Source organism: Rhipicephalus sanguineus, chromosome 1, assembly GCF_013339695.2.
Source record: "Rhipicephalus sanguineus isolate Rsan-2018 chromosome 1, BIME_Rsan_1.4, whole genome shotgun sequence".
Taxonomy (NCBI): Eukaryota; Metazoa; Arthropoda; class Arachnida; order Ixodida; family Ixodidae; genus Rhipicephalus; species Rhipicephalus sanguineus.
In genome coordinates, this window is record NC_051176.1 from 139,241,158 (window position 1) to 139,268,783 (window position 27,626).

The window sequence follows — 27,626 nt, forward strand, 5'->3', positions numbered from 1 at the left end:
CGTGAACCTAAGGGCTAATATCACGGTTTGTCCTTTTCTGCGGAATGTACACAATGTAGGGAGGCGAATGGCGAGAGCTAGGGCTTTGTTGCGAGGGGGCAAAGGATCAGGAGGAGGAGTCTTCGTTTGTTGGCGCACACGGATTAATGGGAAAGATGCTTATTCGGTGGCGGTGGTAGATGGCAAAGGGAGCATTCGAAATGCCGCTTTCATTTATACAAAGGATCCGGAGGTTGCTGAGCAGAGGGCTATCGCTCTAGCACTAATTGATTCAGGCAGAGTCTTAGTCTTTAGTGACTCGCGATCTGCGATTAAAGCCTTCTCGGCGGGAGTTGTTGCAGAACGGGCTTACAGACTGCTGCAGCTAGGATAGGGAGATCACTTCGCATACAGTTACTTGGTTTCCGGCGCACATGGAGTCACTGGCGGGAGCCCCGCATAACCTTAACGAGGTGGCGCACAAGGACGCATGAGGATTAGAGCACCGTGCACTCCCTGATGGGGTAGATCGCCCGCTCTGCTATTACATAGGACGCAGGGTATTACCCTCGTCACATTCTAAATTAAACAGGCCACAGGCAGTTACATTAAGGGTTCTGCAGACGCTGGCGTACCCTAACCCGGTCGTCATGAATAGAATTAATTCTGACTGCGGGGTTGCAGTTTATTGTAGTAAGTGTGGGGTTTGCTCGATTTAGGCCATATGCTCTGGCGCTGTCCGGCGTTGGCTGGTGATGGTTCTCAAGGTGTACAGTGGTGGCAGAGAATGCTCCACAGTGACGTGCTGGCGGACCAACTCAGGGCTGTCCAGAGGGCCCGTGTAGCGGCAGAGGGGCTTGGCCTCTTCGTCCCGACGTGGGAGCGGCCCGCATCAGTCGCGGTTTGAATACTCAGGACCTCAATAAAGTTATTCATGCCATACCATACAAGAAGACAAGACCACCTGTCGAAACGTTGGCTCCAGCGACGTACCCTGTTGAAAGATTTTTCATCTCTTCAAGACTCCATCTCCTCCTGAACTTATGCCTTGCTTAAATACAGAAGGGTCACAGGAATCATGGGGGCCCATCGGTGGATTATAGTGTACAGTATCAGCACAGTTTCACCAAATGTTACCACCAGCTCTGCTGTTCGCTTTCCCGTCCAGATATTTCTAAAAAAAAATAGCGGTTAAAAAATATACGTGTTAGCCAAAAACAAAAAAAACACAGGGGCCCTTATGCATTCGCCTTAGGCGACTCGAAGTCGAAAGCCATCATCTTCTTTTTCTAAGTCAACGTATTGATCCTCCCCTGCTCTCCTACGGAAACTTTAATAATAATATCTGGGCTTTAACGTCCCAAAACCACGATATGAGTATGAGAGACGCCGTAGTGGAGGGCTCCGGAAATTTTGACCACCTGGGGTTCCTTAACATGCACCTAAATCTAGGCACACGGGCCTCAGACATTTTCGCCTCCATCGAAAATGCAGCCGCCGCGTCCGGGATTCGATCCCGCGACCTTCGGGTCAGCAGTCGAGCGCCATAACCACTAGACCACCGTGGCGGGGCCCTACGGAAACTTTCAGCACCTAACGTGGTTTTGCACAGCCTTCACGATCGGAAACCCCATTGCAAGCTTTCTGAATCTCACCTGGATTTGCACTGCCTCCGTGATCGGCCCACGTTTGACCAAGAGACGATCGCTTGTGATGACGTCATCATGTGACGTCATAATGCAACGTTATAACGTCACACCTTTCGGCGACATGTGACGTCATCATGACGTCATATGGTGACGTCATCACGTGATGGTTTTTTTTTTTTCAGCACTCGTGTTGACGCCGCCGACGCCGACGGTCAATCTTCGCGTTTGATGAGGCATCTAAGATTTTCGCCTTAATATGCCTTTTGTTCTCCTCGAGGCACACACGATACAATCTGGGAAAGCCGAGAATGTTTTGGCTACTTGCGCAACAGACTGCAGCCAGTGTAGGTTGGTTTATCAACATTGAGTTTATTCGAAAACATCCTACAAAACCAGTGCATGTGCTGCTTTTATGCCGCCCAGTGGGCGCAGCCACCCGCCATACATAAAAGCCGCAACGTCGTTGACACCGCATAGAGAGAGAGAGACGCGGAGAAGCGTTGTAGGCTGTTCCCCCATCACGCACCCAAACCGCCACCACATGGTGAAATGCACGCTCCCATCTCACGCTTGACAGCAAAATGAAACATGGCGCGAAACACGAACTGAAGAGTGCACCCTGCACACGTCATTTCTTACAGTACTGGCTCGCTCATGGAGCGCGGTGGTTGCTATGTGTCAATAAATAAATAAATAAAGCGCAAGTGAACATTGGTATATGAAGAGGGGAAAAATGCCGTTGACAACAATAGTTCGTAGGACCCATAGAAGAAACATTGGGCTGCACAAAACGTTGACTCGAATTTCGCGCAGCTTTCGATAACAGTACCTTCATATGACAGACAAAAAAAAAAAATTCTAGTGATGTTCACATGCACACACGGTAAATTCATACGCAAGGGAAAACTATTTACACGTTAAGGCGGTTGTAGCATGATTTGTTTTCTCAACCCTCATCATTCTTTTTTTTTTTTGGTTGACGTATGCCCGCATTGCTTCCTTGTTCTCGCAGACAAGAGGACATACATATTTGGTTGTGAAAGAACCCTTTCAGAACGTCGACAAAGTATAGCCACGCGCGTTCTAACCCTTTCGTAGCACAAATGTAACGCGCATACTGGCACTAGCAGAACACACTGTAGAGCTTAAAGGAAAACAAAAACGCGTACGACCTACCACTTTCTTTTCTTTTCTCAAGTGCTAAACCTTCTTAAACAAGGCTGATGTGAGTGTTCCACACAATTACCTTTCTCGCATGCTGTAGAGCTTCAAACGCTTAAAGGGGTTCCGCGCGTTTGTGTTGCATTCGTCGATGATTGTGGCATGTGGCAAGTGAAACGTGCTTTTCAGGGTCCGGGTTGCTTCGGCTCTATAAAGGGGATCTTTGGAAGTGATTCTCCGCCATTTTCATTCCAGAAATTGCCTTTTAACGCGTTTAGTTCCTGAATTTTTATTCCTGAGATCTGTCGCCCGCGATCGACAACAAGAATGAAAAACTGCCTCGGGATTTACGAGACCCAGCTTCAGACATCACTGCGTCATTGCAGGCACAAACCACCAGCCTTAGCTATTGCACGACGGTGGTTCCAGGGGCTGTAACTTGGCTCCCGACGACTGTTGCCACTTCATAAGTGGTCTCAACATCTGCGTTGTAAACTTTTGTGTATATCTCAGTAGACGGGCGTTCATTCGCTGCGTAAGTAACCAGCAAATGAAGCGATGTTCAAGAATCCTGCCTTGGATCGCTTGCTTCTAGTCGTTCTTTTTTTCTTTTTGCGGCCACTTGTCACGTATCACAAGGCTTGTCTATACACCAGCGCACCCTTGTATTCTCATGCTTTGATGTAGTGAAGTTTGAGCTTAAATTTGATTTTGTCTACCTGGACACGCCAGTGAGATTGCACCTGCTCGAAATGCCCAACGTTATCACACGAGAAAGGTATTGCAACGGAGCCGATAACAAGGCACAGCAGAACACAAGCGATATTTGTGACGTGGCGAAACACGGAAAGCGACAGACACGTACAACGCCATTCGCTAGGATTGTTGCCGCGGCTTGTGCCGAAATGTTACCGAATGCTATTCGTACGTGATGAAGTATCTACACAATATGACACATTCTAGCTGCGCCCTCCAATTATTCATGTATCGCACCCATAAATCTGCATGCGCCCACCCATACCCTCCCTGTCCCTACTCCTGAAGTAAATTTTGCCACTGCGGCAACATGTTTAACCGCGTCCGTGGCGACTTTGGCGAAGCTTATTGAAGCAATGGCGATTCGTATGCAACCACGGCAGTGTCCGTACCAGATGAGTTCGTCTGTTCGGAACCGAAAGTACAGATAATGACCACGAGGTTACGGAGGAGCACCTTGATAGCCCCCTGATTCAGCTCTGGCATAGATTTTTCTGAAAGTGGACGGATGGCCTCTGTTCTGCCTGTACATGGCAATGAATTTTCGTGTTTACATTCAGCACGGATATACGTTAAGGCAGGAAGCCATGATTATTCCATCCGCCTTTATCTTGTCTTCAAGCGACTACGCGTTCGTAAGAGTGAATTTTTCTAACCAGATGCCCAGGAGTCGCTAACTGCTCACTGTGAGCCATTATTTGATTCAGTATTTTTCGCCTGAAACATAATGCTCGACACTTGAAAATGCACCAAACAGCGTATCGAAGCACTCGCGCAATTGAGGTGGGTATAAAATGGGCAGAATGGAAGAGTTACAGGCAGCCGCCATTGTGTTCCGAACGAATGCGATCCTTGGAAGTCCACAGCTATCCAGCTCATGTTATGGACTTCACTTTCCTCTGTGCGACGAAGTACGCGACGGTGCAGATGTAGATCACCAGCAGTGTCGACGCAGTTATGCTGAGCGCCATCACAGAATTCTTCGAGGCGCACTTATCCATCAGCTCGACTGTCTCCTGGTAGCTGAGTGACTCTGCAAACACACAAACATGCACGATCTAGTTAAGTAAAGGCGCCAGCTTGAGTCTTTCGCGAAGCTGATCTGCTCGAAGACGCACCATCATCTTAGTTCTGTTTTCGATATTCGCCAACATATCATGGTTCATGGCTTTATTCAACACATAAACAGTAGAAAAAATAGCATTTTCTCCGCTGTAAATCAACGCTTGTCGTTAACAGCTCGTATTTATATAAATTTTACATTTATTATTTGCCGCTTGTTCAGCGTACTTTGAACATCGATTATATTTCTTGTAATACACATTGCAAACATCAACCCAAGCTACGAAAACGTTCAGAAGTGGCATGTTCGGAACTTCAGATGTCCACAGAGTTAAATAACAGTGCACGTTCAACAATGGACACAATGCGCGGATATCCTAGCCTCCCTTCCCTAAGACAACAGAGTCCCGAAGACAATGTTACGCGTATGCCATACTGGTTGTTCCCTTTTTTGTCGGGACCTAAGGTACAGCACTAAAGGAACAGAATAGTCACTTACAGCAGAACACAGATAAGGAACGCAGCGCGCTACCGAGACACACAAGAAAGAACGTAAGGAAAACACAGGCACGAACAGGAGAAAACCAACTAACAGGGCACAAGCACACCTTGACTCTAGCAGCACAACACGGGAAAGTGACGTTATTATTAGAGTATTTTAGTTGGCGTTTTTATGCTCCGCTCAGCAGCTAAGCGGAGCGGGGACGCGAGTGCGCATGCGCCCTCCGCTTAGAAGCAGGGCGAGGCCCACGCTCCGCTTACAAGTAGTTACAAGCAGCGTAAGCGGAGCGTCGCTGCCGTTCCCGCTAGCGAGGGGTGTCGATGCCCGCGCTCTCCCTCACGCATGCGTCGACTCCCCGCATATTTAAAAATGGCTACCTCCAGTGCTCAACGTGCTTCTCAAGTGCATGGCGGCTTCACGTTCGTCTGCGCAGCGCAAGCCGCGAAAGCGCTTTCGCATAGACCAACATTTGTGCTTACTTTTAGTCGCCGAATTAAGAAAAGTGACGCGAAGTAAACAAGGCGGCACAGCTGACGAAAACATCGGTGACGCGTTGGCGTCCGAACGGATTGGAGTGGATCTGGAATGCAACCTCGCTGACTATCGCGTGGCTATCTTGAAGTGGACGCTCTATTTTTTTTTTTTTTCGATGATATGGACTGGTAACGTATTGTAAGCGCACGCCTGAATACTTCGTGAACATGCGAGTTATACATCTTTGTTTTACTTTGTAAAAGTCACAAAATGGTTTTTCATTTTATTTAACGAGGCTGAACTCGGCCAGAGGCCGCTGCGACTGCGGTAGGTCCGCTCCGGAACGGAAAACGCTTAACTAAAACGACAAAATCATCCGCCGCTCCGCTGCAGCTCAGCGGGCCAGCTCGCAGCGAAGCGGACCGTAAAAACGTCAAACTAAAATACTCTATTGTGTCGGCTGGCGCAATTGATAAGAGCACTCTTCGAAGTGCGCATGCGCCACTAAGTGTTAAAAGCAGGGTGCCGCTTGTTAGCTGCGCCTTTTCTTGCCCGAGCCACGAACCCACAAGCATGAGTTAATAAACGTCGTTCACTGATCCTTTCGGCACGTCTGTCGCAAAAATGTAACAGTTATCACATATACCCTTTTTCTTAATTTTTTAAATGCGTGTTCAGGCTCATACAAGAAATGAACTCCACGCTTCTTCTCTTTTTATTATGACCTCCGTTAGATAATTTGGTATGTCAACATTACGAGGCGCAGCCGGACGCTTACCGTTGACTGTGGGCGGCCGCTCTGTCATGGACCTGGCGGCTGTGTCATCGCCGATGTCCAGCACCAGGATCTCCTGGCTGAGTGTCATTTCCTCGGTGGTTCTCTTGTTAACCCGGGCAGACCGCTTGCGACGCCCCCACGACTCAATGTTCTCCCGGCCGTGCGTGCAGACAACCTAGAAATGCGACGACCACAGGCAGAGTCAGCCGTCCCTTTCTCTCTCTCTGTCTCTATCACACACACACACACACACACACACACACACACACACACACACACACACACACACACACACACACACACACACACACACACACACAAAGAGAGACCACGATGGGCCGCATTTTGTAATAATCGATTTCCATTTTCCATTCTTCTTGTCCTTCCTCAGTGCCTACGACGCTGTTGCGCCACCATCATCGCTAGGACCAACTTTTCGGAGTAATGTGTGTTATGATGAAGAGATTATAAAACGACATATTACATAACGAAATACGACCCTATAGCACGCTCAACACTTCGCTGCTGCTTTGACTTTTACGTAGTTCTTTTCACTTGCAATTTATATAGTTTCCAAGTTACATTTTGACGTCGCTTCTACGACCTACGCACCAGTCTCATGAAAATATGTATGTCGTAAAACATGCAACTCAAGTAAAGATGAAATAACATCAGTACTACATTACGCCCTTCTAGTAAACGCACCGTTCAGAGGCCAAGAAAAAAACAACCAAGAAAACAAGTCAACAGCGTGGGAGAGGCGGAAGCTGTTCTCTAACCGAAGCAATTCAACAAGAATGCAGCAAACATTAGCAGTGATGTATACATGCGGCATTGACATTAACGTCACAACGTCACAGTTTTTCGTTTTGTTTAATTCTTAATTATGTGATAATGCCGATGAAATTGGCATCGTGAGCAGTCCCGTACCTAGGATTTTTTTTCGGGGAGGGTCCAATTGCTGAAGGTTTTGGGTATTTGAGAAAAACATCTATTTTCATTGTTTATTTTCGGTAAAACACCTCCTCCATCAAAGTTTCAGGGGGTTGGGGGAGGGGGGCTGAACAGGCCTGAAGGTGAGTGTAAATGTGCCTACACGAACGGCGTTGACGCTTTGCGTTCGTTTAGAACTGAAGTTCATCTAGGGAACTAGAACGACGCAAGGAGAAGCGAAGAAAATAACTCCTGTTGAAGCTATCTAGAAATTACTGTCAAGGAACCGTACTGCCACCTCCGAAACACGTCATGTAAGAGGCGCGTACGACGCCGGGCTACTGTTGTTGTCGTCGTTGTTGTTGGTCGTTGTTGTTGTTAATGTGGCTCATGCCCACTACGAGGGATTGGACAAGAAATTAGCGGTTTATTATAATATATACAATAAAAGTTAAAATTTCCGGTCTGCTACAGATAAGTAAGAACTTGCTGCAGAAGCTTCCTAGCGGTGTAATGTCACATAACCAACATCAGTGAACCAACATATGGCAGGACTCGCGAACATTATAGATCATTTAGCCCTCTCTTAAACGAAATTACCCAATAACTAGCCAACACTAGCCGGCATTATCCATCGTTAATTAACTAACACTAACTGATAAAAGCCTGTTATCCAGTGATAGCGATTTTTAGTCAACATTAGCCATCATTGATCCAACACCAGCCGACATTAGCCGTCATTTAGCAAAAACTAGCCTGCATATTTCGGTTACTTGCAGCAGCAACTGTAGTGGCCTACTTTCTTTCTGCGCCGACTGTTCTGTCAAGTTCTGTTGTTTCTGCGTTGAGTAATGCTGTGGTTACTTGTGCCAACGGTATATGATATAGTTTGTTGTTGAGCCGACAGTATCACATATTTCCTTGCTGTGGCAGCTTCAGTGTTCAGCTTTATTTCTGCTCCAACTGAGTGCCACAGTTACTTTTTGCGGCAATTACAGCGGCCTAGTTTCTACCCATCGGTAATGAATCATTACTGCTGATATAACTCAGCAGGGTCTTCCCAAGACATCCCTTAATAGCGAAGCAAACATCCCTGTGGCTGTATCCTAGAGTAGTGGCCCCAAATGAAAGAATAACTCGTTCGGTTACTTGCAGGCCAATATTTCGAATGGGTACGTGGCTCCAATACTTTTTTCTTTGAAACAGTGAAGCGGCAGGAAGTAAGAAAGAAGTGATTAATCGTTTGATCCTGATTACAGAAAAGGCAGATTACGTTCTTCATTAACTACAGTGCGGCCATTCCCCCCCCCCCCCCCCCCCCGCTAGTACAGTTATTGGGGCAATAATAAGAGCAGAGGGCTCGCTACGATAACGGCGACGATAATAATTATTGGCATTCTCCTTTGAAATGGCCAGCATGTGCGTTCTATTCAGCTTTTATTGCGCCTACCGCAGTCCAGCATTTTTGTCATTTTTTGCTGATTTTTTCTTACTCTAGGTAAGCGTCTCTTACTGACCAGTTCATCAATACAATCCGCTTCGAATCAAAGCGCCTCGAGGAAAGAACACGCCTTCTACGGCTCTTGCTGGGTGATATCCTGGCCCCTGGCCACCCCCGTGCCACTGGCATTCTATTGCCAAGTGCCGAGGAAGAAGAGGAGGAATAAACTTTATTGATACGAAATGGGAGTGGCAATGGAGGAGCCAGGCTGGACAAGTAGTTTTCATTTTGGACAGGCTGCGCCATCTAACGGCGCGCCCGCGAAATCTCCTCCTTTGCGTGGTCTCCGAGAGAGCAGCACGTGTACTACCCATCGCGGTGGTTTAACAGCTATGGTGCGCCGCAAAGCTCAGGAAGGCGGGTTCAATTCCTGGCAGCGGTAGCCACATTTTGAAGGGAGAGAAATGCAAAAATATTCTTGGTGCTTAGATTTAGGCGCACGTCAAAGAAATCTAGACAGCACACAAAGGCACAATACAGAGAGGTTAATCAGGACAGTGTCAAGTTGGCTAACGAGAAAATGGGTAATAAGAATAAAAATATGACAGATGGAGAGAGGGAAAGAAAAACATGCGGCGAAATCGCATAGATGGAACACAAAGCCGGGCGGGAGCTGCTATATAGAGTTAAAGTCTTCAAGGAATGATGAATGCTTGCAGTCGTTGCAGTCGCATCCTCGTCTGTTCACAGAGAGAGAAACAAAGATGAAAGAAGTGACAACAGAAAAGCAGGGAGGTCAACCAGCCTGAGCGGGCATTGGCTGCCCTGAGGAATCAGTTTGTAATTATCAGATGTATAGAAGTTCACAGTATACAGGGACACGTGTTCAAGGAAGCACTCACAGTTCAGATCGTCAAAAGCGCGGAAAGATGTGTTCATTGCCTATTTCCTAACTTTGCACTCCCACTCCCCTTCCACGATCGCGTATTTTGAATTCCGCCGTTGTTATTGGCCGCGAGATCGAGCAGAGTCGCCCCTGGCGGCCACTGGCTGAAGTGCGCCTAGTGTGGATTAGAGTCACTGGAAATTTTCAGAGTACCGCAAAGGTAGGCTGCACGCGGGCAACATTGAGCGGCGGCGGCCATTTCCCTTCCGGACCGTCCGGCGGGTTGGTAGCGTGTGTTGAGAAGTGACCGATCTTTTCGCCTCGATGCCGTGTTACGCTCGGCGTAACTGCAATATGTGTGTGTTTGTCTCTTCGAAAGGATATCAGAAGTGATTTCGAGTCATCGACAGTCATGAATCGACTGCGCGGTAAGCGGTGTAGCTAATGAAACGTGCGGCGAATGTTTGCTTGCTTGCTTGCTTGATCCTCTTCTACTGGCTCTTACCCACAAAGGGGGATTGGCCATGAAACCGGCGGTAAACATTACATGGAAATTTAGAATTTAGACAAAAGTAATTGAATTAATCGGACTACAAGCGAGAATTGAAAATAAAATAAGAATCTTTGGGCTATGTGCCAATAGAATGAGGAAAGAACCTTAATATCGAAAATAATCAATTAGAGAAAAGAATTATAAAATACCAAATTGCAATAGGAAATAACTTAAAGGAGTCCTGACACAAAAATTTTCGGCCTGCGTTTTTTTGTTGCAGTGTGTTGCTGGGGGCCTGTTAGTCATAACGCGGCACATCGTTTGCTGCAGCGCGCGACAAATAATTAATTACAAGCTCACCATTACAGACACAGCCTCAGTTTCGGTTTGACAGAGCTCCAAAAACGACAAGCCGCCGGGTGCAACTATCACCACCTAGCGAGTGAAACGCTCGGTCACGTGAGCACACAGAACAGTGACGCATTTCCGCGCGGTCTGTCGCCGCCGGGCTCATCGTCGTCTGATGGCGACGATTTTCTTGCGGCGGGGATGGAAGGAATTTTCGACGTGGCGAATCACTTCAGGTTTGACCCGCTGGTAGGAGCGATTCGTCGGGAAGCGCGTCAAAACAGAAATGGCGGCTACGACGTCATCATAACTTGTACCGGCTGCAACGGTTACGTAGGGGAAGTAGGGGGGTCACCTCGGGTCACCTCCGAGGGTGTCAATGCACCAGGTGCGGCCTAAAATGCTGGATCGCGCTCGCGAACTTCAAAATTCATATAAAATACCTTCCAAGCTTTATTCGCTGTCGATATTTTGCAGATGGTACACGCACGTACACGGGAATCGATCCAGCAGGCTATCTCGGCCGCGAAATTTCGTGTCAGTACCCCTTTAATAAGGAATTAACTCTTCTTGTGTCTCGAAGAAATTCGCAGACAGCTATGCAAACGAATGTTGTCATGTGCTCGCGAACTCTCTTCGTGGCTTCATCGGTCTCTTTTCGTTTCACGGCCGGGTGTGTTCTCAAGGTCCGGAGCTGTACACATGGTTGCATTAGCGTAATGACCGTGCGACATGCCATTTACTTCGAAGCTTGGTGAATGTTGACTGTTTGCGCTAGCTTTGCAGCCGGTGTTCAGGTTCACTTCATAGCGCATTCGAGAACATTATCGAACGAGAACATTCAGCATTGCGTCCTTCGACTGATCGCTGACGCATACCTTACTTGCGCACCATGCTTGCTGTTCAGCTGGGTGTTATCTGTAATAACAGTGGTGTGTGTACGGTAAGTGGAAGTTTTGCGTGAAGTATTTCTCTCGGTTCGGAACGCCAGCAGCCGAACGCATGGGTGAATCGGCGTGCGGTAGGTAAGGCGCATCTTATTTTGCGAATACGTTGTCATTTCCTAACAGATACGTAGAAAATAGGCCATCAAAAATGATTGACGTCACTACTCAGTTGTTTCATTTCCTATTTTTTTGTCTCCTTAATATTCCCAACGTTGCAGTGCATTTGCAAATATTTTGCTGCGTTCCGACAAAGTTTTTTTTTTTTTTTGGCGTTGCCAGCGCGTAAACGGCTGGGGTTCGGTTTCTGCACTGCTTTTAATTTCAACTTTTGTTTTCGTAATGCACTCTTGTTAAAACTTCCTCGGCGCAGTGCTTTATGTTATTTTGATCAGAAATAGCACATCCCGAAAATCTTTAACGCGCATGCTACTGCAACACAGTATGTATATAGATCTAGGGCTCGCATGAAATCGATTCCCTCAATGCGTGAAAGGATAAGCCTTTTTTTTTTTTTTTTTTTTGCTGTGACCATTTCTCACCTACTAAACAGTATTGTAAGAGTACGCTCGGCGCAATGCAGCATTAGGAACATTCTTTTTTGAAAAAAATAAAATACGCTTAATAACATTGCCTTATACCAAATTATCAACAGAGTTCCACGCTTCAGTTTTGCGCTGTGGCAAATGATCATGCGACAATCTTCGATTTCGCTCTCGTGCGTGACACGCTTATAACTCGAAATGCATGCACAATCTGTTCAACAGATCGAGATATAAACAGCCGAGCAAATAGAAAGGTATGTAGTATGTAGTTTTCAATATCGCTGAACATAGCGAACCGAAAAGGTGAAGTATCCTATTGCATGAGAGCTTTTCCAGCAAAGTTTGTGTAGTTCACTGCAGAAAGGAGTGTTCTTCGAGGGGGGCGAATTCATTCCGCGGCCAACTATGCAGCCACGTACAACGATGCTCTTTGACGTTAATATTTCCCACACGAAATGCAAAAATATACGAAATTCCCGGAGTCGCTCACCAGCAACGTTCGGTTACTGGTGAGCTACTCTCTGGCATCTGCATGACGCGTTTAAAAAAGCGACGAAGTACTTCTAGGGACCGTGGTACTGCTAAATATCCGGCCGCGCTCTGCATTCAACGCGCCTGCACCCAAAGCGCTTGGAAGGGATATGGCGGCGAGAGGTCACGTGATGCGAGTAAGCCAATCGCGTCGGCGGCGGCGCGCGGAAAACAGATGCGATACTCTGAAAATTTTCTAGTGACTCTAGTGTGGATTGCTCTCTGCGTCGTCTGCTAGCCACGCCGTGTTTGCATGTGCGCGTACGTCCTGCACGTTCTCAAAGGGCGGTTAGTTCTGTGATGTTAGCGCGATTTGAACTGCTCGTACGTATACCTAACATGGTGTACAGAAGCAAATGGGTTTGCTCGGCGCATGCGCATTGTAATCAGATCAGTGAGTGTGAATTTCGAGAGGGCTGTGTATTGGTGTCGTACCCTTCGTTCGCCAGAATCATTTCAGTGTTGGTGCCGCTTTCTGGCTCAAGCACATCGTAAAGTGCTCTTGGCATAGTCCCAAACATGAGGAGCATTAAACTGTGTGTGAATGCAGCGTTTTAGCGACTCGATGGTAAACAAAAAAAAAAAAATGCCCCCACCTCCCAGAAGGGAATCGTGAGGAAATTCGAATGCATTTCTTGCGCCGAGAGTACACGGCGTAGTAATTTTAATGGCGTAAATTAATGACGAGACGAGTATTTGTACCGTAACCATTTATTTACACATTCATCAGCACCTGTTTGTGTTGTCATTGTACCTAACGGCCATAATCTCAGCCTTGTGGTCGCCGTTGGCGTTTCACAGCGGCGTCTCGAGCACACATTTCCGGATGTTCTTGAGAGGCGCCCAGCCAGCGAACGGTCGAGAATGAGGCGCGAGCGGACGGGAGAGTGGGGCGCAGGGAGGAGAGAGAGCGAACGGCGAGAGAGGAGCGGCGAAGCACTGCACCTACCCTCTCCTACACTCTCTTGCACCACATTCTCCGGTTGCTAGGGGCGCGCGCCTGCAGCTGTTGATATGAGAGAGGGAGTGAGAGCGGAGAGATAACACCTGCCGGCGCGCGGACAACGCCGGATGTCTTACATAGCCCGACTAAGAAATGCATTCGCATTTAAAACGAGGCTCATGCACTTTCGCGTTGTTGTTAGGTGTATAATTGCGGCACTGTAGTTCATGATGAGCTTTAGTTGCACTTAAGATGTCCTTCTATTTTACGGTCGTGCTCCCGCTACAGCGAAATATTTCTATCGAGTGAAATCTGAGACTTCGGTACTCAAACTGTCCCTAAAAAAACAGACATGACACGGCAGTGATAAAACGGAGTTGCCGCGCGCAATTTTAACTTGGAGCGAAATTTATGCAGAACCAGCCGTGTGCTTAGCCCGACGGCGTGCCTTACATTTATGTCGTATAATTTCACGCAAAACCTCATCCTTTTTTTTTCACATTATGTTGAGCGTTTGTGTGGAGTTGTTATAAATTGATGGAAGGCAGCGGACATTATTACTTTGAAAAAAAAAAAAAGACACCTATTCTATAAAACAACCGGACCTTTGTTGCATCACTGTCGTGCACGTAATCAATCGATGAAAGCTCTGTGCTCAACTCTTACCTGCGTATGCGTATTCGCGTGAACAATGCTATTGAACTAATTGCACAGGAATATGGGCTGGTGTACAAATGAACAAGAATTAAACACTTAAGTAGTTCAGTCGTGCTACAGCAGTACGTAGCACACAGAACACAAGCTAAACACGTACAGAGAAAACAATAAAAAACGTTATATAGTGCGTAAGCGCAGACTGCCATCCAGGGCGATCATCCCTTTCATCGGCAGATTGCGCTTCTCTCACTAGTAATAGGAACGTTGGATGATCTTCGTGCATCGATTCAACAATGAGGATTGTATATATTACCAGTAAGCAGCAATCAACGCATTTTATTCGCCGACAATCGGCTGAAACTGCTCACAACGAAGCGCCGCTGTGTGCATTTGTATACGCGCCTCCGACCGCCTCTCCACACTAACGCGGCGACGCTGCTGCCACCTATAGGTCGATCTCGCGGCCAATCTCATGCAACAGCGAAAGGAGAGGGACATGAGGAGAGGAGGCGGGCGCAATCGCCACGCTAGGCGGAGCGTTTCGTTGGCGAGAGCAGCCCATGGCGGATCGGAGTTGTGCGCAGTGTGGTGATGCCAGCCAAAGACTGACCCCGCCGAACGGTGGTTCCGTAGCGCCGTCCTAGGTATACGCAGTCGGACAGTGATGCACTTCCTTCCGAGCAATAGCCTACGTCACCGTGTGGGCGAAATGGTTCCCGTTGCAAAAAGCCACTCAAGGTTCCAGAGTGAACGGTCGCCTCCTCTCCCGCTCCTTTCGTTCTCACATTTGGTAGCGTCGTGGAATTCAAAATACGCCCCCATCGATCACACAGATACGCGCACACTTCTCATCGATCTTCTTTTTGGTGTGATGTTAACAAGCCCTTAGTACCTTAACATTGAGGATGGTGGTTATGATGATTGCTATAGCGCGAACTGAGGACTAGGATACGGAGACAAACGAGGACGAGCGCTATAGCGATCATCATGACATACCAACTAGCCCAAGCCGCCACCCTATTAACCCATATATGCCCAGTGTCCTACATATAGGACGCTGGGCATATATGGTTAAGGATGGGATGAGGTGTTCTGTGCCCCTAACTTCCATCATCATCTTCTCTTTCAATGACATCATCGTACTCACCCTCCTTTCCTTTCTTTCCCTACGCTATCGGAACGTACGGATTTCTCCTGAATAACACACTCGGCAGCTGCTAGTCACGAGACGAAAGGATAGAGTCAGCGATGTGCGGCAGATATACAGACAGCCTCTTGTACACCTCATTCTATCTCTTCCTTATTTGCTGACGCCGTTTCTGTGACATACAAGGGGACAGAAAATGAAAATCACTCACCGGTTCACACCTGCCGACGCAGTACTTCACATTGCACTGGAAGATGACGCCGTAGGATTCAGTGAACCTGAATGCCTCGTAGGAGCTCTGCAGGCTGCTGTCGATTTGGATGAAGCCGGGGAATATTGTAGGATCCACAGGGCAGCTGTTTGGAGGAATGCGAAGAGTATGTAATGTATTGCCGACGTTCGTGCTAAAGTGAATAGCAACCAAAGTAATAGTAATGTGATAAATATTAGTAAAGTAGTGAAATTAAAGCAATAATAAAAGTAAAGCTACAACAACTTAAGTAATGCTAATAGTTTGTGCTAAAGTAGTAGTAAATAAAAAAGTTGTCGTACCCTCTTTCGTCAATGATCTCAAACGTGCTCCTCGCATCTTTAGCCATGGCGATGCAACTCCGTGCGAAGATGCCATAGGGAGCTGTAAAATGAGTTAAATAAATTATCGTTATTTTTGCGCTAGCGTCTTCTTTTTTCTTTATCGTGTTCATCGCTTTCACGTGGCAGGATATATTACAACGGGCGTTGTTACTGATATGCTACCAGTACTCACACCCTGAGCTTTGTCCTGAACAAAGAACTTTCTTTTTTACAGATCTCATTTCGCCTTCACTATAATAAAATGTAAAAACGCAGTAAACCTGTACACCAGATAACTGACGTATTAGCTTATATATATATATATATATATATATATATATATATATATATATATATATATATATATATATATATATATATATATATGTGTGTGTGTGTGTGTGTGTGTGTGTGTGTGTGTGTGTGTGTGTGTGTGTGGTGTGTGTGTGTGTGTGTGTGTGTGTGTGTGTGTGTGGTGTGTGTGTGTGTGTGTGTGTGTGTGTGTGTGTGTGTGTGTGGTGTGTGTGTGTGTGTGTGTGTGTGTGTGTGTGTGCGCGTGCGTGCGTGCGTGTGCGCGTGACTGGTGTTCCAGACGCCATATGTTTGATAGACATTATCTTATGTGTATATATGCGTCTGTTTTGGAACCAATAAAGCCAGTTAGTAGTCAGCGCTCGTGCTTCAGTTCTTCCTCTCTTACCTGTCTTTCAGCACTTCAGTGCTTCGCGCAGCTCATTTTCCACCATGAACTTAAGCCTACTCGCCCCCATCAGTATTCTTGTTCAGCCGAACTCTTGAGCAGCAAGAACCTTATCAACTCTGCATATAAGTTCAAATATTACGGCTGCTGTACACCCTTAGGCGAGTATTTGGCACGTTTCTGACAAGTCTTTGAAAGCCGGAATAACAGACAGCTTCTTCTGTTACTTATAAATGGGCTGAAGCAGGAGGTACATTGGCTACTCCATGTAGCATTGACTCCCTATTCCCCTGTCTTGTGGCGAAAAAAAAAAATATCACAGATGTATATCAATCCGAGCGGGTAAATTCGTGCACGATGGACCGCGAAGTTCCACAAGGAAGTTTTGACACCTATCGGTAATCGTAAGCTTTTGGTTTGCCACTGCTTAAAATCTCTCAAAGATTTTGCAAACGTTTTAATTACGTTCAGTGTAATTCTTCGGTGTACGCAAGAATTTTCACATTCTTCGCTATATCCGAGCTTCCTAATAGCAACGCGAGTTTTTATTTTCCTTTAGACGCCTGAAACAACAAAAACAGTAAGGCATGAGCGCATTGATATGAACGGATACTAACAGGTTGAGTTAATACTACGCCTGCACAAGACTTTTTTACCTAAACGTACTTTGTCATACAGGGGGCCTGCGGCCCCAGCCGCACGCACTCTCGATCGAGCAGATTACGAGGCAAGCATCAGGGCGATGTTTAATTACAGATGGCCCTTACGAAAAATACTTTCTGTGAGAACGGGCCCTGTATCAGGTCAATTAACGAAAATTTCGAGCCAAGGCTGCTGCCACTCGTCTGGTTCTGGGAGTCGACAGCGTCTGCACTATAGCGTTGCGCTAACGTAAACGAACTTCAACCCAGGCCACTGATTTCACAAGTGCTTTATATGGTATAGGAGATGTAAAGTGCTGCCGCGTACACTCACTGGTCTCGGGTATTTCGATCCTGAAGGTGAGCCGATCGCCGATCCTGACCGTGGACGCCTCCCTACCGTCGACGCCGAAGATGACGATCTTGGGGAGTGGCGCCTCCGGCGAGGCCGTTATTTGAGTGGTGTCGGGGTCTCTGAAATCGAGATCACTGCTCCAGTTACCGCCTGATGTCTGCCGAGGGAAATGCGACACAATGGGCAGAAAGGAGTACGAGCGCGCGCTCGGTCGCTTACCTCACGGGCATCATGCCGAAGGATATGTTCTTGGAGGACGTCTCGTACGTGCAGCGCACGTTGTACACCTTGTCCGCTTTGGTGAGCACAACGTTGTGGTGCTGAAGCACGACCGTGTTCGTGTACACGCCTCCCTGGGAGAATGGGTAAAAAATAAAAGAAAAAGCAAATTTTGTCAAGTGACCGACCGGTTGTTAATGACGGGTAGTGAAGTCTGCAACAGTAGCAGGGTTCATCAAAGTTGCACGTTGGGCCTGCTGGTAAAGCATAGCGTAGGATGAGAGTGTAACGCTCCTAACATAGGACAAGAGAGAATACAGAACGCATGCACACTTGTCGCTCAGTTGTTGAAAGTTAGCGCCAAATGTGTGGATTTTGCGTTCTCTCGTGTCCAATATGTTAGGTGCGCTATATACGCCCTAATCCTACAGTAATAGGGTTCATGGATGACTTCTACAGCAAAATGTTATAACTGTAATAAGTGTTAATGAGAATTAAGCCGTGTGATCTGGTGAGCACTGCAAAAAGAATGATTGTTATAGAGAGGACGGCAAACTATATGTCGTTGGTCTCATTCAGTCGCGGTTAACCACTTTTTTAACACCCTTGGTTCTTGTTACGTGACACACCCTGTATATAAATCGCCCCGCAATGCACGGAGGTCAAGACGCATGCCTAGAGCTCGTGAAGCGCGTTCTCAGATTCTGCTTGTGACATTAACATTAGTGATGACACATGAGACAAAACGGGGTGGATGGGAACATGCACGGCTATATATAGGGTGTTTCAAGAAATGTGTCCAACCTTCTGAAAAAATCAGGAAAATGCGATATTTGCTCGGGGCTTTCAGAATTGCTTTTTCTGTAGCAGCAGGAATCTTAAGGTAGTTAGGGACATCATTTAGGACAGTAATTAAGAAAGTTACATTAATTAACTTTTTGAATTAGTGGAGTTAGGTGATTGTGTCAAATGGGAGAATTGAAGTTCTTCATGCGAGGAACCCATCAGAGCTTTGAGATTTCGAAAAAGCGTCCTCTAGTAATTGTTGTGGCGTAATGAAATTCAACGAAATGCAACGGCTTTCAACAGCGAAAGCCATCGAAATCGGTTGAATTTCATTACATCGTAATTATTACTAGAGGCCGCTTTTTCGAAATCTCAATGTTGGGATGGGTTTCTGGCACGAAGAACTTCAATTCCCCAATTTGACACAGTCACCTAACTCCACTAATTAAAAAGTTAATTAATTTAACTTTCTTAATTGCTGTCTCAAGTCATGTCTCTAACCATCTTAAGATGGCTAGCGCTACAGAAAAAGTCATTCACTCATTTTGGACGTCTCAGAAGAATATGGCAGTTGCGTTCTTCCATGTTTCTGTTTAGGTTTCGCCATTGAATTTGGTTGAATTTCATCACTAAGTAATTATTACTAGATGCCACTTTTACGAAATCTCAAAGTTGGGTTGGGTTTCTGGCATGAAGAACTTCAATTCTCCCATTTGACACAACCACCTAAATCCACTAATTAAAAAGTTAATTAATTTAGCTTTTTTAATTACAGTCCCAAATAATTTCATTAACCATCTTAAAATACCGGCCACTACAGAAAAACCAATTCTGAAGGCAGCAGTCAAATATCGCATCTTCCTGATTTTTTAAGAAGGTTGGACACATTTCTTCATCCCTTCCCCCCAGCGTAGGGTAGCAAACCGGACGCGCGTCTGGTTAACCTCCCTGCCTTTCCTTCATTTCCTTCCTCCTCCTCCTCCTCCTCCTCCCGTATATAGAGCTTCTGTGTCTCGTCGCACCCTGCTGTTCACCTATTGCTCCGAAAGCTCCTTTTTCCGTCCGAAACGCGTTCTAAACCAGTGTCCTGGCCCTAGTGCAGACGTCTTCATACTTCTAAGATCTATGATCAGAAAAGCAATGTGCTTTATTGTTTTCCTGCTCACCCACTGTATACTTACTATATTAGTAGCAACTCTATGGCTCGCAGAACAAACGAATTTCTGAAACGCCATTCAATAGTCGTATGAACCATAGGCGTGCGCAGGGTTCCCCATTTGGGGGGGGGCGAAGGTTCATCGCAGCGCCCCCCCCCCCCACCCTACTAAGTCCATGTATGGGGCAGATTTTGCTCCCCCCCCCTCTTAGGTGACTATAAGGGTCAATGTACGGGGCAGATTTTGCGCCCCCCTCTCAGATGATTAGGGGGGGCGGCCGCCCCCCCCCTGCCCCCCCTGTGCGCACGCCTATGGTATGAACAAAAAGCTACAGAAGACCTTGCTTCGCTCCGTAACACAAATTACAGCAGAAATTACATAATACCGCATATGACAGGCACCAGCAGTGCCTGTGCAGTCTGTATTTACTTATAGCTCCCTTCTGCTGTCCTTGTGTGCCAGTTTAACTGGCGCGGGTAAAATCTTCAGTAATGTTCTGTAACGGGCATTAAGCAAACAGATCTTCGCCATAGAACGTAAGTTGGCAATGCTGGTCAGGTAGTGGTCGGTCATTCGGTTTCGAAATATCATTGGCGTTATTCAAACTTGCTTCTCCTTCTAAATTACCTAAGCATGTAATTCTAAATAGTCTGGTTAAAATACGACAGCACCGTCCGTGGCAAACGCATCCGAGAATCACGTGCGCCAGTCCTGAGATTTAAGTCGTGTGCTGCTTCAGTATATGTCACGGAGACCAGCGCGCACGAGATACATAGTAGAAGGTCTGCAACTGCTCGCTGGCGAGTGCAGGTGGAACCCCGTCCGCTTTCCACGAGAAGGAGGAGGCATACGCACCATCGACTGTGTGTTGCAGTCTTGTCCCGTGAGAGAGAGATCGAGCCGAAAAGCTTGGCTGTTGCGGACGCTCGTGTTGCACGTCTCGCTGCGTCCCATGGCGTAGATGCGACCGTGGAAGGGACGGCTCGTCTTCACGTACACCACTATCTTGGCGTCCGTGCACTGAATGGACACTGCGAATGGGAGACAACGGCGGCTAAGTGTGCCGCGTGCTGCATTCAATACACACGGCTGAAAGATAGGAAACACACAAATGGTCAGTGGCCTACCAACTTGTTCGCAAGTGGGGGGGGGGGGGGGGGCAAGCTTTCCTCACTCCGTCCGCCGTGTGTAATATATATATATATATATATATATATATATATAATATATATATATATATATATATATATATTATATATATATATATATATATATATATATCTATATGTGTGTGTGCGCGTGTGCGCGTGTGTGTGTGTAGAGAGAGAGAGGGGGGAACGTCCATTTGCACTCAATTTGATGTGATTTTTCATATACAGAGATAGAACTTGGTTAGCAGTGTTTAATAACATTATAGCACAAGTACAGTCAGTTCTACATAGCATACACTGGGACAACCATACATATACGTGGGGTTATACATGTAATAGTACTGCAAGCAACACGTTTTATGCATTACCCACACAACTTTATCCCTGCATACAATTATGTCGATGGCGACCTCCCCAGTTTTATAGAATTGTATCATTCAATGAAATTTCCTTAACGTCTAGAAGCTGCTCACTAATAATTGCGTTTTTTAATGTAGGTAGCAGTGACTGCACCTTTCCTCTTCCGTAATGAGTACTGCACTTTCTTGCAGATATTCAGGTTCGCGTACCTTATATTTTGTCTTGTTTGCTCCTAATCGAAAGAGTGTTTCCAGCGCATTGTTATTAATATTACTATTATATTACTATTATTGTTAACTTGTCAACCACAAGTTCTTTTTAAGTAAGAATGTTGTTTTAGGAGAGTAGTACATTCTTTGTACTCATCGTATTTGTATTTGCAACTTTGCTTGGAGCGTGCAAACTTCATAGTAGAAAACAGCGCAACACAACGAAGACAAGAAAGAGCAAATAGGACCAGCGCTATTCAGCGCTGTTCCTGTTTGGTCTTTCTTGTCTTCATTGTATTGCGATGTTTTCTACTTTGCTTGGAAGGCACTCCGGCCCCTCCAAGTAATTACACCTATTCAAACGAAGTAAGCACAAACTTTTCTTGAAAAAATGTGGGTGATTATAACGTTAAACTACCCTGCATTGTTTCCTTCCGCATTGGTCGTTAGCTGTTTATGATTGGTCGAAATTTTGTGGGTCATGAACACACCACCTGCTCGTAACGCGATGCAACAAATGACCCCAAAATGATACATTGCGTAATGACCACTCACGCACCACTATATAAAAATAAAAGAACAAACTATCTTCAATAAGGCATATGTTTGGTCATTGGGTCTTCAACATTCGTCAAAAATTTTCAGTGTGCTTTAATATCGCGTGCTTGTTAAGCGACGTCACAAACCTGTGAAATCTCGCGGTGTTAAAATGACGTGTGCACACAAAACAGCGCATTACTATGCTGAACACTGCCTACGCATTTTTTGGAATAGCCAGACAGTGTCTCATTCTGAATGTAATTCAGGAAGGCTGCCCGCCGATCACATTGGTAGTGGCTACTTATAGCAGGTGGCGAGATGGATTCATATGAGCATAATAAATATTTTCAGTTGTAGTATAACGATGTTGAGCTGTTTGTGCGCGTGCAGTGGCACAAGAGATTTGATGAAGATCGCCGGACTCTCCAGTGTGCCTTGGATAGACTGGATGACCGTCCCTTTAATGAAGCAAAGATCTTAGGAGCCTGTTCGCGCAGCATATCAGCCCAGAAAGCCACACGAGCCCTACTGCGGTACTTGAAAAGAACCCTATTGAGCGACCGCCTGTGAAACTCGGCACTGTGTGTGTGATGTGACATGTGTCTATCCTTCTCTCTCTCTCTTTTACTCCCCTATTCCCCCTCCCCATGTGTAGGGTAGCAAACTGGACGCATTGTCTAGTTAACCTCCCTGCCTTTCCTACATTCCTTCTCTCTCTCTCTCTCTTTGTGCGCGTGCACAACTCTGTGAACTCATCCCCGATGAGAGAGGCGGAGGGAGGGAGAGAAATAAGCAGCGCCCCGAGTGTGTGCTTCTCTGCCGTCCGAGTTGTATTTTGTCCTCTGCAAATCAATTCGAGACGACTCAAGACCAATTAGCCCGGCTGTCTATCAGACTCCTTAGTCCAGAAACCCAGGTCGCGGGATCGAATTCCGGCGGCGGCGGCGGCGGCTTGAGGCCCGTGTGCTTACATTTAGGTACACGTTGAAGAACCCCAGGTGGTCGAAATTTCTGGAGCCTTCCACTACAACGTCTCTCACAATCATGTCGTGGTTTTGAAACGTTACACCCCAACAATTATTAGTCCAGAAAACCGTGGACCTTTACCATTTCCCTGGTCCGGTAGATCAAGTTGCGGAGCAAGCTTGAAAACTAGGCTTTTCAATATACTCGAGTCCACTGCCTTATTCCTCGCCTTGTTCCAAACCGCCGCGATCGCTACAAGTTAGAATATTATAAGCAAGGCCAACGTTATTAGATTAATCTAAAAACGTTGGGAAGGCGAAGGAAGTTAATCGGAAAATTCTTTAGCTCCCCCAGCACGGCCCAACTAAAAGGCTCAACAGTTCTGCACACTCATCGACTCATAGCAAATTGGATATAGAGCAGCGGTGATGCTAGTCCTTTCCAATTAAAGAAAATGAATTTCCTGAAACAGGAAGAGCGCTTGATTGGTCCATAAAACGATTACTGGTCCCTTCCCGTATTTGCGCCGTCGATTATGTAAATTTCAGGCCAGGCAGAGCACAATAAAATCATGACAAGAGTGCTGTAAAGTTAAGTGCCCCTACTCAGCGGTAGCCTTCTCTACAGTGCTGTAGCGCAAAGCGCGAAAGCATCGCATAGGCGGCATGCACTGCAGAGAACCTACAGTTCGTGGTTGTGGGACACGGGAGACAATCTCCACAGCAGAAGCGCAGGACAAATTTCATTATATAATTAAGTGATTGCCTTGTAGAAGCAAAACTTCGCGTCAGTTGATGATTCCCCAGCGTGCAGCCGACAGTGACGACTGTCGAAAGTGGGGGGAGGGGGGGACTCCACTTCCTAATTGATATCATTGGGGGGGGGGGGGGCGCTAGCACCCCCTAGCCCCCCCCCCCCCCCGGTAGATACGCCTATGTAAATGGTGTTTTTTCTTTAATTCCTGCTATGTTCGGAATAATACCTTCTTTAAATCTCAAGGTATGATGTCCTTTACGCCTTACATAGTCTGCACCTCTTTTTGGTCTTGTCTTCAAGAGCGCGATGGATTGGGCTAGTTGGTGGCTGTTCATGGTTAATTCTTGCGGTGGGTGCTACGAAATGAGGACGAAAAACAGGCAGTAGTTGGCGACGGATGGTGCGCAAGCCCACAACTGGTTTATTCGTATCTTGCGCCGTGTCACGTAAAGGTTAACAATCAAATGAGAGGAACCCGATCTACACTAATCTATTTCTGTTTTAACTGACTCACGAAGGCATCAGATAATGTTGTTTATTTTATTTTATTGCATGTGTACTTCTCGCCTTTCACCTTCTCTCCTACAATCTCACTATTAAAGGGGCTCTGCAACACTATTCCAAGTAGCCATGGAATGGCATCACTCAACGAACTTATTGCCTCCCGCATCGAAAGCCGCAAAAATTTTGAGCACGAGCGCAGTTACAAAGATTTGTCGCACGCAGTAATGCTTTCTCTCTTCTCTCGCCCCGACGAAAGCGCTGGAAGCTAAGCAGGGGGGGGGGGGCGGCACGGGAAGAAGGTACGTCACGCGCGCCTCCTGACCTTGAGCACACTTTCTTTTTTTTTTTTCTTCGAAAGCGTGGCGTATTTCAGTGCGATCGTGCGCGTGCGCACGACGAGTGGCGGTTTCTCGCGGCGGCCGCAGTAACTACCGAGCACGTCATGTTCTAATCAGCCAATGGCGTGGAAACTGCCTGTGACGCCGTAAGCATCATTTTTCGCCAAGAGAAAAGGGAGCACTTTTTAGCTGACTTTGCGAATTTATTGTAAATCTCAGGCCGCGTGCTGCTCTATAATGTTTGGCTCGCGTGTTATCGGGAGCCTCGAGTACCGATCGGCAGCGTTTTCTGACCATGCTGAAAAAGTGTTGCAGGCTACGTCGCTTTAAGCTTTATATGAAACTTCGTGAGATACGAATAAGCAGTTGTGAATTTATGCACCGTCCGTCGTCAACGTGTCCCTGTTTTTCATCCTCCTTTCGTAGTACCCATCGCAAGAGATCAATGAAAAGCTATTGCAGTAATATGAGGTCATTAGCGCGAGTGATTGGCGACTGTCGCACGGTACGCTCTCGGGTTCGCACAGTGGTCCTTCCTCTACATTCTACGTCGTTCTCCCTTCCCCTCTGCTTACAGCAGCAAATTAAGTATGCGCCTAGTTCGCCTTTCTGCTAGCGCTTCTTTCTCCACCTCGCTCTCACGTCCTCTTCCTTCATAAATTTAACTCGCGTTGTGTTACTAGCTTGAGGTACACCTACGCAAGTTGATGGACGTGCAATTAGTACATCAGAAATCGGACAGCCTCTTCTTGCTAAAGTCAAACTACCTATAAAGAACGCGTAAAGTGAGTGAGCACAAAGGATTATCCATAACGCTGTATAGGCTATAAAAACTGAAAAACTTCAACTTTATATAACAGGTCGCCGAGAAAAGCAGAGTGTAGCTACTGTCGTGTTCAACAGCACACGATATACGAAGGTATAGTTCCCACCGGCGGTGGACTGCCTTTTCTACTATACTCGATTACAACCTAGCTCCGCCCACAGTACCGCGGCGTCGTTCTAGATCGTTCCCGCTCGAATCGTGAACACTTTTTTTTTTCGGCTAATGCTACGCATATTAAGAGTTAAATGTTCACCGCTGTTACCTAAAATATTACCTTTGGCTGAGCTGCGATGTCAGAATCGCTGGCGAAATTTACCACGACGTTCAAGTTTCCGACCTAAAACTGCGGGCACCAATGTGTGTCTGTATGTGAAAGTAAACTATACGAAACACTTGAGAAGCGCTTACGTCACGAAAATGAGTCAGCGGTATTGGATGGAGCATTCATGCAAATTATCTGTGGGAGGAACAGAAATGGCTGTGGGCGGAGCTGACATCTTTTCTTAAGTTGTAACCAACTATAGTTTTTAATCCTTGGTGAATAATATTATAAGGCTACACTCCGGTTCAAGTTTAGAATGTAGCAGCATTCCGGCATTAAAGGCGGACGCACACAAGCCTGCACCAATGAGCGCACGCTCAAGATGACGTCATTAGCCGCATGGTCGGGGAACATCGCCGAGTACGCGAGCGGGACTATTTCATTAGTCACGAAGGCAAATCGGCCGCCACGCCTCGGTCATATGGGCGGGGCATCTCCTGCCTTCTTATCCTGCGACGATAAATATTGAACCGAAGAAACGAAAACGCGCGGGAACAAAAACATAGAAGACGATGTTCACTGTTACATACCAGAAGGCCACAGGTATGCCACTAGTGAATAAAATTACCCACATCAATACTTTTCCATCTTATCAATGTCATTCGTGCGGATACCTTATCGGATGCCTTCGCATGCATATACCTATTACAGATTTTGGCAGACATTTTCGATTGCATTAAGAGTGGAGCAGGCAGAAAAAGGTACACAAACAGCAATAGCTGCCTTGAAACTTTCAGATGCACGCTTGCATGTTAAAAGAAATAATATCAGCAGGGGTGCTATGCAGAATGGCCCGAGCTTCTCGGGCACACGAGTTTGCTCCGAGCTCGCATTACGGCGGTCATAACAGGAAGACAGTGCGGAGCACGCGATAGCAGCGTTGATAGAAACGGCTACAAGAACGAGGATGGCGTCACAAACGCATGTGCGGCATTTGCGGCGGTTATCAAAGGAACACCGCGTGCGAACGCGTCAGCGCCGCCCCTCAGTCAACATTTTGACAGTGCAGCGACGTCAGCGTGATTGTCGCGCTATCTTTTTGCCAACTGATCATCGCGCCTCCCACGGGCGTGTTCGTGGGCGTTTGTCCTCTTTCGGAAAATTCTTTCATTCCACCTGCAGCATGGAAATTTCCACACTCGAAGGCAACAATGGTGCATACGCAACACTCTGGTGCAGCTCGTTTCGCTTTTCTGGAATATTACACATAAAAAAATGGACAGGTTACTGCTATACTTACATTACATGTCTGAATATTTTTCTGTAGCGAATCGGTAGAAACAATGCCTCCACAAACAAGTAAATAGTAAACAAGTAAATAGTTCTCGCCAAAAATCCCACCAGGGGCGCTTGCTTCATAGCTGTGAGTGGTACGTCTTGAGAGCGGTGAAAGTGAATGCGAGACATCGTAGCCACGTGATGATATAACCTTTAGTTCTTCGTGCGTGTGTGCATAGTCTGCGCGGTTAGGCTCATAGATGAATCGTGCTGCTCGCTGGTGTTGCGTCGTGAGCACTGTTCCTCGGCAAGAGGAAACGCGGTGGGCGGACCCGCTCTTCGCCGTGGGCGTGTCGATTGATTGATTGACGCGCGAAATTGACTGACGCGCGAACTCGGGCACAAACTCCTTGATTCTGAAAAGGCCCCAGTTCAACTCGTAACTGTCATAGTGCCGGTGTGCTTGTCAAGTGTTTTATGCGGTGGACGCTACTCAGCAGCTTCTTTGCATGTAAAATAATTTGGTCAGCTTGCACTACTTGTGCAAGGCTGGGGCCATCGGAGGAGCTTGTGATCACCTAGTTCCTACGAGCTTTTTACGTGGCTCGTCTACTCAGTATGCTTGGCCTGCTTCGGAGTAATGACCGTGTCAGTTCGGTTTCAATATTGGTGGTATTGATTAGGAAGGTCTTGACTAACAAGATATTGAATGTCATTTCTTAAATGTTAATGTTTTAATTACCACGGCATTAATTACCACGATCCTAATTTGCACG

At 46.6% G+C, this 27,626-nt stretch overlaps 1 protein-coding gene across 2 annotated transcripts in view; it reads right to left on the reverse strand.

Annotated features, from left to right (window-relative positions):
- Positions 1–1,977: 1,977 nt before the first annotated feature.
- The window catches only part of LOC119399011 (uncharacterized), a 68,235-nt gene continuing 42,586 nt past the window's right edge, over positions 1,978–27,626 (reverse strand). The window contains exons 7-13 of one of the 2 annotated variants that reach the window (XM_037665837.2): positions 20,516–20,691; positions 17,718–17,851; positions 17,478–17,617; positions 15,782–15,863; positions 15,441–15,585; positions 6,362–6,536; positions 1,978–4,578 (exon numbers count right to left, since the gene is read on the reverse strand). In XM_037665837.2, coding sequence (XP_037521765.1) covers positions 4,421–4,578; positions 6,362–6,536; positions 15,441–15,585; positions 15,782–15,863; positions 17,478–17,617; positions 17,718–17,851; positions 20,516–20,691 — 1,010 coding nt within the window. In that variant the 3' untranslated portion in view covers positions 1,978–4,420. Of the gene's footprint in view, positions 4,579–6,361; positions 6,537–15,440; positions 15,586–15,781; positions 15,864–17,477; positions 17,633–17,717; positions 17,852–20,515; positions 20,692–27,626 lie in introns of both variants that reach the window. The other variant, XM_037665829.2, reaches the window with a different exon arrangement.